Source organism: Ranitomeya variabilis, chromosome 5, assembly GCF_051348905.1.
Source record: "Ranitomeya variabilis isolate aRanVar5 chromosome 5, aRanVar5.hap1, whole genome shotgun sequence".
Classification (NCBI taxonomy): domain Eukaryota; kingdom Metazoa; phylum Chordata; class Amphibia; order Anura; family Dendrobatidae; genus Ranitomeya; species Ranitomeya variabilis.
In genome coordinates this window covers 206,492,800-206,510,877 of record NC_135236.1, presented here as the reverse complement: position 1 = coordinate 206,510,877, position 18,078 = coordinate 206,492,800, and the positions used below count along the sequence as shown (strand labels likewise).

The following is an 18,078-nucleotide window of genomic DNA, read 5'->3' as shown; positions in this document are numbered from 1 at the left end:
AGAAGCTCAATAATGAGAGTCTGCAGACAACATGGAATCATGGTGGAGGGTTCTGTCAAGTTTGAGCATGCATATCAGCAAATGGCGCTGAGAATGTGGTCAATAGTGATGAGCGTGTGTACTCTTTGCTCAGGTGACCTCCGAGTATTTTTTAGTGCTAGGAGATTTAGTTTTCATCGCGGCAGCTAAATTATTTACAGCTATTAGCCAGGCTGAGTACATGTGGGGGTTGTCTGGTTGCTAGGGAATTCCCACATGTAATCAAGCTGGCTAGTAGCTGTAAATCATTCAGCTGCTGCCATGAAAACTAAATCTCCAAGCACTAAAAAATACTCAGAGGTCACCCACCCGAGCAACGAGTACACTCGCTCATCACTAGTGGTCAATCTTAAGTGTCCTTAATACTGAGAAATACAAGCAGATCTTTATCCACCATGCAATACCATCAGGGAGGCGTCTTCTTGGCTCCAAATTTATTCTGCAGAAGGATAACGACTTCAAACATTCCGCCGATATCAGCAACAACTATCCAGCGAAAATAAGAACAAGGAGTCTTGGAGGTGATTATATGGCCCCCATAGAGCCCAGATATCGCAATCATCCAGTTTAGGAATACATGACGTGATCTGTATTTACGGTAGTTCAAGATGTTTGGAACTACTTCACTGCCAAGTTCCTTCAAAAAATACGTGTAAGTGTACCTAGAAGAATTGATGCTGTTTTGAAGGCAAAGGATGGTCACATCAAATATTTATTTGGTTTAGATTTCTCTTTTGATAATTCACTTTGCATTTTAATTGATGAAAATAAAGTATTAAATGGAACCTGTCAGAAAGTTTTTTACTATGATCTGGGGTTGGGTGAGGGCTTATTCTTTTCACGCTGAGCTGATGTTTTTACTGATACAAATTTGGTGCAGATATGATCTTTTGATCGCTGGTTATTGCATTTCAATTTAGTCAAGTAGGTATTTTTCACTTGACAGTCACCAAATGCAGACTAGTCCATCAGACTGCCAGACACAGAAGAGTAATTCATCACTCCACAGATCATGTTTCAGCTGCTCTGGAGTCCGGTTGCAAGAGCCTTATACCACTCCATTCAACGCTTGCCATTGTGCTTGGTGATGTACGGCTTGCATGTAGTTGCTTGACCATGGAAGCCCATGCTATGAAGCTGCTTGAGCACAGATTTTGTGATGATGCTAGAGGAAGTTTGGACTCTGCAGTTACTGAGCTAGCAGAGTGTTGGTGACTTTTACGTACTAAGCTCCTCGGGCTCGAATTCAGTGACATTTTTAGAACATACAATTCTTTCACAAATATATGTAACTGCAAACTGCATGGTACTGGGATAGATTTTATATCTCTGTGGAAATGGGACTGCATGAAAAACCTGAATTCAAAGATAGAGAGATGTGTCCCAATACTTTTGTCCATCTGTTGTAGATTGTCGTATTCTGCCAGTGTCAGGACATGGCCCTTTTACAAGGGAAACTGTAGCACCCAGCTGCCAATATATTCATACATTTGGGGGGTGATAACAGAGGAAGGAGAAAATAAGCCCCAGAATTGTTATGCCATGAATATAGAAGCAGTTACTAGAGCAGACATGTCAGGAGAGCTGACAGGTCTCTATTAACGCCAATATCAGGCTGAATACCATTATGGGAACCAAACAAGTCTGTGAGGTCTGAAGAGCCAGTACAATAAATAATGTGGGATGAATGAGCGATAAGTGACAAGATATTTATAATGGAAAGGTTTGATAGATTACACAGAAAATTAGGTAAGCACTTAAAGGGAACATTTCATGTCCAAACATACTTACTATTTACCTGTAGATATAGGGTTAATCTGCAGGTAAATAGCATTATAATGCTGTCTGGATGCCTTACTGAAAGCATGGCTACAGGGAGAAAATGACCTTCTATTCTCCATATAGCCGCTCCCCTTCAGCCATGTGGGTGGTGCAGAGTGAATCAGTTTGGGGTGTGACCCACTGCCTGTCAAATTCATCAAATGTGCTGGAGTGTTGTACACCAGAAACTCTACTCCGGTCCCTGACTAAAGTCACATTTCTGGCACATCACAGGAAGGTGAAAGCCACAACGGGGTGTGCCAGATTCATCATGTGCTTCTTAAAGAATTTGGCAGTGTGTACTCCAGCAGGACTGGCGAAGCGTGAGGGTGCGCTACGTCAGCCTTAATGAATTGGCCTCTCTACCTGCAGGTAAATAGCATTTCTGACAATTTATAAAAATCCATTTTCTGTCCATTAACCACTTTGGACTTTATAAAAAAAAAAAGGCTTACATTTTTTAGTTTAAATAAAACAAAATTTCATAAATTTTAGGCAGACACATGACAATGAAATAAGCAATGCAGAGTATCTTGCAATTTAGCTAAAAATGATCACATGATAAATACTTTAGGAATAATTTATGTTGGCAGCGAGGAAAATTCTGGGGTTTAGATCGCCCCTCTAAAGCAATTTATAAAATGGAAAGCGGCCGCTATCATCTAGTCTCTTTTTCACTTTACAGATTGACGCTAATGTCTAGTGATGCTTATATTGGTGTTAGATTTGTAAGCTCACTCGGAGTCTTGTGAATGGTATATAAGGTAATATTCACATTGGGGTTTTTTATTAAAATGACACCATGCTGTTTCTGTAGCGTGATGGAATCCAACTGTGGCTGTCGGACCCCTCGGTCTTTTGAAGAGCGCTCACTGCACTCTAGTAAAGGCTCTCATACACATCAGACTAATGTGGCCAAACCTGACGGCCAACAGTCTAAGGCCGGCGTCACACTTGTGTATAACCCTGCCGTGTGCTAGCCGATGTTTTATCGGATATTTGGCCCGATATTTACATGGACTTGTGCAGAGCTGTAATTTTTTTTCTCATGCCAATTCGGCATGCTGTGAGTGCATCCGATAATCGGATCATAAAGTCTATGGGTGTAAAACATCGGACTGCACTCTGATGTCATCCGAGTGCAGACAGAGACAATGGAGCAGAAGGAGAAATTACATTCTCTGTCTCCTCGCAGCAGAGTTCGATTTGAGTGTCATTAGCATAATTAGAGAATCTACGGCAGTGTGAACCCTAATGTGTATAGATACGGATCCCGCATGTCAATCTTGGATGGCATTTGTTTTATTCTCTAGAGCTAAGCTGCCAACAGCGACCGACAACCTTCCACAGTGTATGGGGGCTTAAGCTATACATCCGTGACTTCTAGGTGACAGGAGGCCTACTTGTAGGGTACACAGCATCTTTCGTGCTGATCACTGCTTCCAATGTGGGAGTTGCCATCACCATGTACCTTCCGTTACTTATATCTCATGCATATACATACAGATGGATAGCTTTCTGCCTGGCGTCCATATAAAGGACTGACATTCTTTGTACGTGTTCTGCTGCTCATCGGTCAGTAGTGATGTAATGGAAACGGCAAGATAATTCAGAATCAGTAATTATCGTAGCTTGATGCTGGCACATGTGTACTGGGAAAGGCCAGGCATCATGTCTGCTTATTACAGCAATTATGGAACCTACTGAAAACAACACATGATGTTAGTAATATACCTGTTAGGACTCTGTTATTGTGATTATCTGCATTCTTTCCCAGTTTGTTCTTTGTCTGTACAGCGATCATGGCGTCCAGGTTCTCTGTAAATACATTATTTCAGAGTGTTAGCAATATTTTGTACGTGATCCTTATGAAATATTGGTCTGTGAGTCCAAGACTCCAATATATACAGCAGAGGGCAGAAGTTTTACATATACACATCATGTTATTATTAATGCAATAACATTATATATATATATATATATATATATATATATATATATATATATAATGTTGGTACGGCGCTGAAACACGTTGTGAATATAAAACCTCGTTGAAGCCGATCATACATGTCTTGTACAAATAAGATTTTTTTTTTTACATAATGAAAGCTATATATAAATATATACAGTGTATGTGTGTATATATATATATATATATATATATCATTGATTACGTAAAAATTCATCTCAAAACACATTCGCAGAGGATTATTTGCACAGTGCACCGGAGACATCTGGAGAGAAAATGGTTTGAGTAATTTGAAATTTTTTTGAATGGAGGGTTCACCTTTACACATATTCATCAGTGGGGGTCTTTGTGAGCACTCTGCCCCTTTTGTATCTGTCATGGAGAGCTTGAAATCTCTGAGGCTAAGTTCACAAGAGCATATGAAAAATTGTCAGATCCATCCAGAAAAAAAACAACGACAATTTTTCGTTCTTTTGTCTCAAGTATTTCGTCCGTATGTAAATTTTTGACATCCGTATGGAGTCCGTTTTTATGTTACTAATTGCAATGGATACATTAAAAATGGATGCCATAAGGATGGTGTCAGTATTGTATCCATTTTTTGCAAACCCATTGAAATATATAGGCGAATTTCATCCAAAAAATGGGCAAGACGGGACGATTTCTTTTCGCAAAGACTGTTGGCCCTTGTGGAAAACATTCATGTGAACTAGCACATTGATTACGGTAACACTGGTCCATGTACTGTTGCATGTGGTCTGTTTTTCACATGGACAGCTCTAGGATCAAAAAAGCATTCATGTGAATGTACCCATAAGCCTGCCATACACATTAGATGGCTGTTGGCCAAACGATGGTCAACTCGGCCGACTCTCCAATAGACAGCACTCTCGTTCGGCCAAACGCCCTCTATGAATAAGCTGCCAGAAGACAGGTCTGGCGGTCGGTGGCTTATCTTTGGAAGACAATATGATTGGCAGTCAAAAACCAAACAAGCCAGATCAATAATACCCCCACAATCAGTTGTCCGGGGTTCCCATACACATCAGACCATCAATATTGGTGGGTTCGACCATCATTAGGCTAATGTGTGCTGAGGGCTTAAGTCTGCATCTATCATTTCCTGCTATGGGACTGAAGGCAAATTATTCTAGTATTGCCCTATGTGTGGGTTTCACAGGACACGAACCCACATCAATAAATTCTGATAACTGAGAAGCTGAATAAAAGTGGAGCACTGAACATAGCAAAACAGGCTCACTAAGCAATTTCTCAAGTAATTGCAAAAGTTTCTAGCATAGGGGGTGGATAACATTAGATGTTAGAGGCAGCAAGAGTAATAACTTGCCATGGAGACTGCGGCTTACACTCTAAACCTAGTGTAGACAAGTTCAATGAGAAAAAACACAGGAAAATCCAATTACTAGAAAGCAGGGGAATAGCCAAATAGCACTGTTAAAAGCAGTCAGATGAGTGTACACTTTGCAGCCCGAGTTTGGCAGTTCACATTGTAATGTTCAATGATAAATATGGAGGAGATATAATCTCGATATGTATCATGAATATTGAAAGACATGGTCGCTATATGATAAATTATGGTTAACTCGCTTCTCGTCTTGCATTACTGAATTTCAGTGTCCACAAAACAAATGTTAAAAGGTCATGAATGAAACTCTTCTGCATAATGGTGGTGAAAATGACTCAAGATCCCATTCTTAAAAAAAAAATACAACCAATCACCCGGAGTCCGGCCCCTACTCTGACCACACAATAAAGAGGACTTTTCACCAGTTTAAGCATGTTAAACAGGCCACATCATGGAATAGTGGCTACAGAGCTGAGTAAAATGTAATATTTATTTCTAAATTTCTCCTTTCCTTTGTGGAGCTATTAGCTTGTAATATTTAGGTAGAAAATTTATATTAAGTCCATGGAAGCGTTACTAGAGATTTGTCTGTGGGGGCGTGTACTTCTTCCCCTGTATGAGGTGACCAATCATAAGTAGGCAGCAATATACTGGGGGAAAAAAAGAACACACCCCCACAATAGCTTAGAACAGGTTTTCTCAGTGTGAGACATGTAATGACAGACAGTCTGCTCTCAATGATATCACTACAGAGCTATGTGTGATTACAAAATGTTGGGAGTGGTACAAAGATTAGTGTGATTACATTTAAGCTTTCTTCTCACCAGCTCTCCTTTCACAGAGCTATCAGCTTGGCAGTATACTCTCCCGTCACACTGACTTCTGTGAGATATAAGCTCAAGAAGTGTTAGTAATTCCAGTGCTCTACTCCTGGCACTTTGTAATCACACACAGCTCTGCACCGAGATCAGTGAGGAGAGCAGACTGTTTGTCATTACATGTCTCACACAGGAGAAAGCCTGTTCAAAGGTATTATGGGTGCGTGTTTTTTTAATCAATCTCATGCAGGGTAAGACATACACGCCCCCAGTGAAGAATCTCTAGTAACACCCCTTTTGGCGTTGCATAAATTATAACCTAAACTTAAGCTAATATCTCTGCAGTGAGTAGGATAAATTAGAAACCATGTTTTACTAAGCTCTGCAGCCACTATACTACGATGTGACCAATTTAACATGCTCAAACTGGAGAAAGGACCTCTCTAATGGGGAACCATTTATTATGTAACTGGAAGCTCCTATTTCTAAGGGACTCTTCGACCGACCTGTCTTAAAATATAAAGAAGCGCACAAAACAAGGTGTACAACCCTCTATGATGTCCATGACAGAGTTTCAACAGTTGAACCTATTTGTTTTTTATTTTAAACATATTGGTCCTTATGCATCAAGACTGGTGTTGTTTACGACAATATTGAAGGGGCGTGCTGGAGTCAGATGCTCCTGATCCATGAAGTGGAGCGCAGGACAAGTGGAGTTCACTTCCGTGTGTGCCTCGCCACAAATCCTAATCAAGTCCCTGATGGACTAAGATTTGTTGTGTAACAAATGCAGTCACTAAGCTCCATCTATTTCGGTGGACTTGGGAAGAACTGACATGAAGACACCAGAAGTTGCAAAATTTAAGCCCAGTTCTGAGTTGCGCCTAAATTTTGGAACTTTTCAAACCTTTTATCCCAGAACTCTGGTGTGAAAGCTTTGATGAATTGGGCCCACTCGGTCCACTGTGTGCCAAGGTAAAATGACTACTATTACGAGAACCCATTATCGGTCTTCCACTGACAGCATTACTGCTCAAATACTTTACAATAGGGGGAGTAAAAGGTTCTGTCCCTGTTGTCCTTGCACCTTTTGGGATAATGACTTTCAATATTCAGAGTCCTTCTCAGCAAACATGTCGTTGTTTAGCATTCTGACCACCACTTTTTGCTGGTTCCATAATTACGGTACGTTCGAATGTTTAATTCCTTCTTCCAACACTGCAGGTTATTTCTGTATTTCTTTTGTAATGCTATCAATAATGGAAAACAGCTGCCTACTTGTCCACACAGCTCAACAAATAACTCATTTGTCTCTACCATGGAGACATAATAGGATCACAGCCATCTGTGCACAGGTGGACAGTGTTTGCTCGGAGGTACATTAGGCCTTTGCTCGAGGTGACTCATTCCAGGTACCGGGCTTACGTTAGTGGCCGGTCTCCAGGCAACCACAGGATCTTATCATTCCAGTTTTGTATTAGACTTATCTAGTTGACTTTTTGACATTTCTATAGATTATGAATACTTTTTTAACCCCCACTTTCCTGCAACCCAGATACATAATCTGCACTTTGTATATATCTTACTTGTTTTGTACAATTAGTCCTTGTTTTTGCACTCGGATGATGCCAGATAACTGTAAGTAAAGGTGCTCATTCACATTACATATAAGATTTCTAAACCTGCCGATTTCAGAGGGAATTATCCATCTATTACATATAGGGATGTTCAGATTCTCTGCAAGCAACAGATATCAGGGAAAGTAAGGTTAAAGCATTAGATTTCAACATGCCCTTGCCACGATCCCTTGGGAGATAATCTGCTGCCAGGGATGTGAGGCATGGTATATATGTGTATGGGGGGGGGGAATATGAGGAATAGCTGTCGTCTGTTAGTCATCTTAGGTATACTGAATGGGCAACTTAATAGATCACTTAACTTTTCCATGTACAATTGTACACCACCTTCTAAGTTATGTTACATTATCTTATTTTGTATTAGCAGAATGCATGTAGCCTTACTTCAGTGCTAAATAGATTGCAAAGTCTAAAAACAATCTGTCTGCACTGCAGATAATGACTTGTGACATTTCTCCTGAATCTAAAGATGACATCTGGAGAACATCAACAAAACTCTACGCAGCATATATACGGTATATGCAGTAGGTTAACTAAGTATTGAACACATCAACAATTTTCGAAGTAAATATATTTTGAAAGGTGCCATTGACATGAAATTCTCACCAAAGGTCGGTAACAAATCCATATAATCCACACAGGCAAAGAAATCATACCATACACGACCATACATTGTTATGTGTAATAATAAGAAATGACACAGGGAAAAAGTATTCAACACATGAAGAGAGAGCAATGCAAAAAGCCATGGAAAGCCATGACACCAGCTGAAATCTATCAGTAATTAGAAAGCAATCCTGCCACTTAGTGAAAAATATCAGCTGGTTCAACTGATGGCCTATAAAAAGGTGTCTCATTACCAAGGTGTCATACAAGAAACATCTCATGATGGGTAAAACCAGGGAGCTGTCTTAAGACCTTTGCAACATTATTGTTGCAAAACATACTGATGGCATTGGTTACAGAAGAATTTCTAAGAATTTCGAAGGTTCCAGTGAGCACTGTTGGGGCCATAATCCGGAGGTGGAAAGAACATGATTTCACCATAAACTGGCCACGACCAGGTACTTGCAGCAATATTTCAGACAGAAGTGAAAAGAATTATCAAGATTTGTTCAAGATCCAAGGACCATCTATGGAGAGCTACAGAAAGACCTGGAATCAGCAGGTGCAATTGTTTCAAAGAAAACTATCAATCGTATGTTTCTCTGCTGTAATTTGTATTTCCAAAGATCTCACATTGAATTTATTTTTACAACTGTAATACACAGAGAGTAAATAAATATTTCTATTGGGGCGATTCGTCTTTTTTTTTTTTTTTAAGTCACTTTCCTTTTTTGTCTTGTGGTATTAGTTGCATCAAAATGGAGAATGTGATTCATTAAAAGTCAAAAATAGGCCTTGTAGCTGTCTTGAACTGTATTTGCGACTTTTGACACCGAAAGTTGTAAAAATTGCACCAAACTGAAGTGAAGTTAAACCTAATTTTGTGACTTTTTCAAAAGCTGCAATTGATGAATCAGGCAAAAACATCTGGAATTGCTAGACTCTACCAACAAATAAAAAACAAAATAGGCAAGCACATATAAAAAGGGGTGCAAGCACAAAACTAGACCAAAAAACAGGCAGAAAGGCAATGATGAAATGTGGGCTATGTCTGGCAGAAGTAAGACTAACCTTATTTTAGTAACATTTAACACAGTAGTGTGCTGGTCTATTCATTTACTAATGTGATTATACCTGTGTATATTAGATGAGATTTATATTAGATGCAGAGGTATAGCTATTAGGCGGGCATGAAGCTGGTTGTTTGGAACCCACTCACAACGAGGACCCTACTAGCAGGGGCAACTGCAACTGGGCCTTAGTAGGGGGGGGACCCGCGCTGACACTAGCGCCTATTTCCGCTGGTTGTCCGTTCGATGATGCACATTCAATTGAAATGTATTGCGGTGCAGAAACCCGCTGGCTCACTGCACTGCAATACAAACTGCTGACCAATCACAGGATGGCAGCTGATGTTGCACGCCAAAGTCCGCTACCTCTACGCTGGCTATGGAAGAGAATGCCTCGATTTGTCGAAGTATGGGAAGTAAGAAGAATTGTTTATTTCTTTTAAAATGTGCACAGTGGACATTATTACAGAAAGAGACCCAGGATGGGGTGAATTATTATACAATGGGGCCAGTATGGATAATATTATAATAAGGAGGGGCCCAGGATGGTGGACATCATTGCAGGATGGTGCTAGGATGGGGGGCATTACTATAGGAAGGGGACAGGATGAGAACAATATTATAGGAAGGGGCTAGGATGGTGAAATTATTATAGGAAGGGCCAAGGATGGGGGACAAATCAACTAACTAGAATTTGTTTCCATTATGTCCAGTTGATTTGTTCCAAATGTTATTTAAGTTCCACATTTATCACTAAAATTGATAACCAATTCGTTTGTGGTAAGAGGTATGTGCCCTTGGTGAAAAAAAAGGAAAGATTGAAGTAATGTCAAGTCACTGAAGTGTTTATACTAGAATTCTGGTATACTGTGAAACACTTTGAGGCTGTGTGCACACGTTCAGGATTATTCGCGTTTTTTTCGCTATAAAAACGCTTAAAAAACACCTACATTAAGCATCCCATCAATTTTAATACTTTCTGCAATTTTTGTGTACATGATGCGTTTTTTTCCGCGAAAAAAATGCATTGCGGTAAAAAACGCAGCATGTTCATTAATTTTGCGGATTTTTTGCGTTTTTGCCGCTATTTAATGCATTGGGAAGCTCCTGAAAAAACGCACAAAAACCGCGAAAAAAAAAAACGCGAGAAAAACGCATGCGGATTTCCTGCGGAAAATCTCAGGATTTTCTCAGGAAATTTCTGCATACTTTCCTGAACGTGTGCACATAGCCTGAAAGGTGTTTTATGCCAGAATCTGCGTAATGCAAAGTTGTGCAAATTTTGTTTTACTTTTTGCGTTCTCCCAAAGTGGGCAGAGCATGGGCGGGACAGATGTCGCAGTGACCTGTCTTAGAATTCATCAAAGGTTATGTCATTACTTACATCAGAAATGTTTTTCCAGTCCCTAACTAGAATTGTATGTCCAGTGGGGCGCACAGAGATGCACGCCACTGAGAAGATGCGCTGATCTCATTATTTATGGTGTATGCGTCCTAATGTATTTGATGCGTCCTACTCCACCACGCTCCTTCATTACGACTGATGGCTATAATCAGACCCTATGTGTTCTATGTTTATATCAGTGTTTTACTGTAATGCCTTCCATGAAAGTAAATGATTATATTCTACATAATAAGAACAATAAACCCTAATCAAGATGATTTTATGGATTTTCTCTTTTGACCTTTCTACGAGCTGCTAATGTCATTGAGACCTACAGAAGCACAAAGCCATGAACCGTAATCAAGATGAATTGTGCAAATAATGAGAAAGGAGGTGGCAGTAAGAACGCGTTGGCCTTTCAGAGCTCTGCTGCTTTTATGACATTAACTAACAGAAGGTCATGATGTTACTGAAGCTTCCTTTAACTGCTGCTATTTGTAGTGCTTGATGAGCCAAAGAACAGCTTGACGTCAATGAGTGCAATGAAGAAAACATTGAGTGCGTTCAGTGCATTGACACAGCCAAAATGACTATGCGCTATTTAACTGCGTGACTGCCAGGCTAGGAAATGCATGTTTACAAACTGTTTAAATCTCCTCTGCACAGTACTGATATAATTATGCAATGCATGCAGTAGACCTTTGTTTTCCAGATGTCTGTATATATCTATATATAGGTTTACTTTTTTTTATAGGCATTATTTTTAAATGTACAGTAAGTTGGTTGTGCAGTTAAATCCACTCTGATGCTTTATGTTAACATAAGACAATAGATTGGATTTAATTGCTCAACCAATTTACTTTACAGTGGCATATAAATGTTTGGGCACCCCTGGTCAAAATTTCTGTTATTGCGAACAGTTAAGCAAGATGAAGATTAAATGATCTCTAAAAGGCCTAAAGTTAAAGATGACATTTCCTTTGTATTTTAGGCAAAAATATATATATTTTCCTCTTTTACATTTTAAAAATTACAAAATGTCAGTACCCAGTAGCACCCCTTTTGATAGTATTGCAGCTTGTAAATGCTTTTTATAGCCAGCCAAGAGTTTTTCAAATCTTGTTTGGGGGATTTTCATCCATTCTTCCTTGGAAAATTCTGCCAGTTCTGTGAGATTCCTGGGTCGTCTTTCATGCACTGCTATTCTGAGGTCTAGCCACAGATTTTCAATGATGTTCAGATCAGGGGACAGTGAGGACATTGTCAAACCTTCAGCTTGCGCCTTTTGAGCTAGTCTATTGTGGAATTTGACATGTGTTTAGGATCATTATCCATTTGTAGAAGCCATCCTCTTTTCAACTTCAGCTTTTTTACAGATCGTGTTACGTTTGCATCAAGAATTTGTTGAAATTTCATTAAATCCATTCTTCCCTCTACCCGTGAAGTTTTTTCCTGAAATTGTGCCCTTTTTTTCCACACATACCTCTGACCATTGTAGTCAAAGAGTTTGATTTTAACCTCATTTGTCCATAGGACTTGTTTCTAATGTGCATCAGGCTTGTTTAGAAGTTCTTTTGCATACTACTGACACTGAATTTTATGGTGAGGATGCAGGAGAAGTTTTCTTATGATGACTCTTCCATGAAGGCCATATATGTGCAGGTGTCTCCGAACAGTAGAACAATGTACCACAACTCCAGAGTCTGCTATATCTGTCTAAAGGTCTTTTCCAGTCAAGCGAGGGTACTGATTTGCCTCTCTATCAATCCTACGAGCAGTCCTCACTGAAATATTGCTTGGTCTTCCAAACCTTATCTTGATCTCCACTGTTCCTGTTAACTGCCATTTCTCTACTACATTTCGAACTGAGAAAAGGGCAACTTGAAAATGCTTTGCCATCGTCTTCTACTTTTCTTCTGCTTTGTGGGCATCAACCATTTTCATCTTCAGACTAGTGCTAGACAGCTGCTTAAAGAACCCATGGCTGCTGGTTTTTGGAACAAGGTTAGAGGCTGGGTTTTTATAAAGCTGTGAAATTTGTATCACCAGGCTTTCCTAACAATGATAGTGAACAAGCCTTAACCCTAATAGGCTAATTAAGGTCTGAAACCTTCGTCAAAGTTATCTCAGCACAGAAATCTCCAAGGGTGCCTAAACTTTTGCATTGGCCCATTTTCCTTTTTGTAATTTTTAAAATGTAAAACATGACAATATATATATATATTATAAAGGAAATTTGTCATCTTTAATTTTCGCCCTTTTAGAGATCATTTCATCTTCACCTTGCTTAACTGTTCACAATAACATCAATTTTGACCAGGGGTGACCAAACTTTTGCATAGCACTGTACATTTAAATGTAATGCTTATAAGAAGAAAACCTATATATAGATATATACAGATATCTAGAAAAACAAACGTCTACTGCATGCATTGAATAATTCTCACTTATCATACATTACTGTGTAAATATACAGTATGATATTAGAAACTTTCTTTTAGAAATTGCATTTTGCAATAGATTTTTTGGTTGCTTCAATCCATCTAAAATAAAATGAAAACTAGAGAAAGTTGGTAACTAGTCGTCCTTGTGGTTTTAATTTCTACAGAGACCTACATTATGAGTTCTTATACAAAACTGTGTGTGGCCCAATCCTCCAGTCATGAAGGGCTACAAGTAAAACAGCACAACTGGACTGCAGTAGTTGAGAAAAAAGGAAAAAATGTTCAGCTGTCACATCGTTGTATTTTCGAAAGGAAGATGACCCATAAACTTGCAGTGTGCAAGCTCAAGGTCCATAGTTCTCACTTCAGGAAAGGCAAACATGCACCAGTTACTTGTCTGGAGAGGAAGTATGTTGCTCACAAGCCTACATGATTGGATGTGAAACGTAGGGTTTCAGAGTGGCAATCCACAGTTATCAATGTATGATTATGGGTCTGACACAGAATGGTGTCATCTATCCTGTGTGAATGGAGTGGTAGCATGCATGCACGTCTTCTGCCATGGACACAGACACGCGGGGAAGGACGCTACTTTTCACGTGATAACCATTAGGCATCTAAAGCCAGAGAAGCAGATTAGACGAGGACCAAATCAGAACTATGTCACGGCGTCCAGTAGGTGTTCTTAGCAAATATGCACCCAATCTGAAAATACTTGGGATGTTTAACATGATGTGTTTGGCAACAGCTCATTATAGCCCCAATCCCCTGATGACGCCTATCTAGGTGAAACATATTGGGGAGGCTATGAGCTACTTTTAACTGCCTATGTGGTTATGTATATATCAGAATATATTCACCTTAACAACTCTATGCTAGTTCATGGACTGGAGCCGTGGTACAGCTATGGAGTTTTACATCCAGAGTGAAGTTCTGACACATAAGGAAAAAGATTCTAGACAGATAAGGTATAATTCTTACATCAAACGAGACAAATATATAACTGCATCTGCATTTTTAATATTTGGATTCATTTCCAATGCTATTAATTTAAATAAAAAAAGTCAAGTTTTATGTACAATCCCTAAAATAGGGTTCCTTTTACCCCTTGGCGGAAAAGGTTAATAAGAATTTGTCCAGTACTTGGTTTCCCAAAAGGATTAGGGTAAAAATATTAGATGTTTATTAGTTCATCACAAAATAAAAAAAAAATACACATATTAAAAACAGAACATCCTGGAAAGAGTAGAACTTGCCCACGCGTTTCGAATTGGTAATGTTTTTATCCTAATCCTTTTGTGGAGACCAAGTGCTGGATCTATTTTTTTGTGACTGTACCTACCTCTTGTCTGTGCACACCTCGTGGCTCTACTTGTACTTTCATATGGGAGGTGAGCGGAATATAGCTTTTTGTGAATAAATGTATGAGCAAATTTACTAGATGTTATCAATAAAGATAATTTTAAAAGTTGCTCCATTTTATATTTTAGGTACCTTTGGAACAATACAAAAAGTGCACAAAGCATTTATAAGTACAACTGATCTTTTACATCAGCATTTTTTACCTTTTAAATATGAGTCTAAAGTGCCAATCAGTAATTACAGAAAGGCCTGGCTCTTCTTAGCTAGAATATACTCTTAAATATACAGGAGTGTAATTTATAGGAAGCACTTCCAGTAATGTAATAATTATTTGTACTCTTACGCTCTACTGCTGATAATGGATATGAAACATGATATTGCTTAATACAATACTTCAATTTTAATATACTGCTTTGATCTGTCTGGATGCTCATCTTTACATAATTGAAGTCACTAAAGATAGGAAAAGTGAATGATTAAATTCTCAAGATGAATCGATAGTTTATCTAGTTTAGCACTACAAGATTACAGTTCTGAAACTTGATTTTTGCGATTTACAGCTAAACACTAATGTTCCTTAAAAGCTAGTCATCATAACTTGTCATTGGATTCATGCTGCCCAATCTACAGGCAGAATGAATCAGAGGCTAGATGTTTGATTGCCAGGTTTACTAAGAATCGCCGTCCGGTTACCACAAGGTGAGACCTGTCCAGTCCATGGTTGGCTTCTTCCCACTCCAGTTAATTTACTGTATGTGTGTACATTTGGAGAAACCTGTCAGTCAACTGGAATTGAGTAGGAAGAAGTCGACCGAGGACTGCATCGGACTAATCAGGTCTCTCCTTATAGTTCCCGTCCGGCTTTTCAAACTATGTCTTCTCTGATGCACTGGGGCATTTTAGAGTAAAACATATCTTGCTGCAATTATGCAGTAAGGCTCTGATTTATACTACTTGTGGTTGGTTTGGGCAGCATAAATTTGGTGATAAATTGCCTTTAAAGGTAATCTGTCAACAGATTTCACACCCAAACTGTAACCCTTTCCGACTTTGGGCATAATAGTGCGCCCATGTTGGACTCCCTCCCTTTGATGTGGGCTCCAGCGCTGAGCCCACATCTTTCCCGGCACATGTCAGCTGTTTGGAACAGCTGACATGTACCCGGAACAGCCGTGGGTGGAATCGTGATCCACCCGCGGCTATTGTTCCATTAAATGTCGCTGTCAAATGCTGACAGCGGCATTCAACATGCATTTCCGGCAATCGTGCTGGAAATCTGCCCATCGGTGACCTCCGTCACGTGATCGCGGGTCACCAATGGGTTGGCATGATAACCAGAGGTCTCCTGAAGACCTTTAAGGTTGTCAGTGCCAGATTGCTATGAGTGCCACCCAGTGGTCGGTGCTCATAGCAAGTGAGGTATTCTGCTACATACAGGCGATCTGATCATCATCTGTATGTAGCAGAGCCGATCGGGTTATGGCAGCTTCTAGTCTTCCATGGAGACTAGAATGCCAAAACTGAAAAAAAGTTTTGAAAAATATAAAAAAAAAATAAAAGTTCAAACCACCCCCCTTTGCCCCATTCAAAATAAAACAATAAAAAAGAAATCAAACATAGACATATTTGGTAGCACCGCATTCAGAATCACCCAATCTATCAATAAAAAAAGGATTAACCTGATTGCTAAACGGTGTAGCGAGAAAAAAAATAAAAATGCCAGAATTACGTTGTTTTGGTCACCGAAAAATGGAGATACTACGGGTATTGGAACATGGCGCCATTTTTTTTAACAAAGTTTGGAGGTTTTTTCTATTTTTTAAACAGTTTGGATTTTTTTTCACCACTTAGATAAAAAAAAACCTAGACATGTTTGGTGTCTATGAACTCGTAATGACCTGGAGAGTCATAATGGCAGGTCAGTTTTAGCATTTAGTGAACCTAGTAAAAGAAACATAACAAAAAACAACTGTGGGATTGCACTTTTTTGCAATTTCACCGCACTTGGAATTTTGTTCCCATTTTACAGTACAAGATATGTTAAAACCAATGGGGTCATTCAAAAGTACAACTTGTCCCACAAAAAACAAGCCCTCACATGGCCATATTGATGGAAAAATAAAAAAGTTATGGCCTGGGAAGAAAGGTAGCAAAAAATGAAAACGCAAAACCGAAAATACATCCGGTCATGAAGGGGTTAACTGCATATAGCTCTTTCAAACATAAGACCAACAATACCTTTTTCTGTCCAATCCATTCCTCCATTACTGAGAAAACAGCATTTGAATTGACATGCAAATGAGGCTGAAGAGCTATTTGTAGAGCTGAAACTTCTGTCACTCCAGCTCAGGGCCGCCATCAGGGCATTACAGCCATGACTGGCATATGGGGCCCGGTGGGCAGAGGGGGCCCGCATCGGGCCCCGTCTCATCTGCTCACAGGGCCCCCCCTGCAGGCACTGCGGCACGCTATTGACGTGCGGGCCCGCGCCCGCACGTCAATAGTTAACAGCCGCCAGCCAGTCGGAGGCTGGCAGCTGAGTAGGGCCGCAGTGCGTAGTCGCCGGCGTCTGACGTCATTGTCAGCCGCCGGGCCCGGCGAGTGGTGCGTGCGTCTTCACCTGCGTGGAGCCTGGAGGGAGCTTCGCCCGGCGCAGGAGCACAGCCAGGTAAGGTAAGAACTCGTGTTTTTTTTTTTTCTTTGAGAGTGGCGATCCAGAGGGGGCCCGGGGCAGAATGCAGGACACGCTGGGGAAGAATGTTGGACGCGGGGGCAGAATGCTGGACGCGGGGGCAGAATGCTGGACGCGGGGGCAGAATGCTGGACGCGGGGGCAGAATGCTGGACGCGGGGGCAGAATGCTGGACGCGGGGGCAGTATGCTGGACGCGGGGGCAGTATGCTGGACGCGGGGGCAGTATGCTGGACGCAGGTGCAAAATGCTGGACACACTGGGGCAGAATGCTGGACACACTGGGGCAGAATGCTGGACACACTGGGGCAGAATGCTGGACACACTGGGGCAGAATGCTGGACACACTGGGGCAGAATGCTGGACACACTGGGGCAGAATGCTGGACACACTGGGGCAGAATGCTGGACACACTGGGGCAGAATGCTGGACACACTGGGGTAGAATGCTGGACACACTGGGGCAGAATGCTAGACACACTGGGGCAGAATGCTGGACACACTGGGGCAGAATGCTGGACACACTGGGGCAGAATGCTGGACACACTGGGGCAGAATGCTGGACACACTGGGGCAGAATGCTGGACACACTGGGGCAGAATGCTGGACACACTGGGGCAGAATGCTGGACACACTGGGGCAGAATGCTGGACACACTGGGGTAGAATGCTGGACACACTGGGGCAGAATGCTAGACACACTGGGGCAGAATGCTGGACACACTGGGACAGAATGCTGGACACAGCAGACTGTGAGACCCGGGGGCAGAATGCTGGACATTGGGGCAGAATGTGAGACACGGGGCAGAATGGAGATACGGGGCATGATTGGAGACACGGGGCAGGATGAAAGACATGGGGGCATGACTGGAGA

At 40.8% G+C, this 18,078-nt stretch overlaps 1 protein-coding gene across 3 annotated transcripts in view; it reads right to left on the bottom strand.

Moving 5' to 3' along the window:
• The window catches only part of SCG3 (secretogranin III), a 62,233-nt gene that overhangs the window by 12,354 nt on the left and 31,801 nt on the right, over positions 1-18,078 (bottom strand). For all 3 annotated transcript variants that reach the window (XM_077263749.1, XM_077263747.1, XM_077263748.1), the window contains one exon: positions 3,595-3,678. In XM_077263749.1, the coding sequence (XP_077119864.1) occupies positions 3,595-3,678 (84 nt within the window). The remainder of the gene's footprint in view (positions 1-3,594; positions 3,679-18,078) is intronic.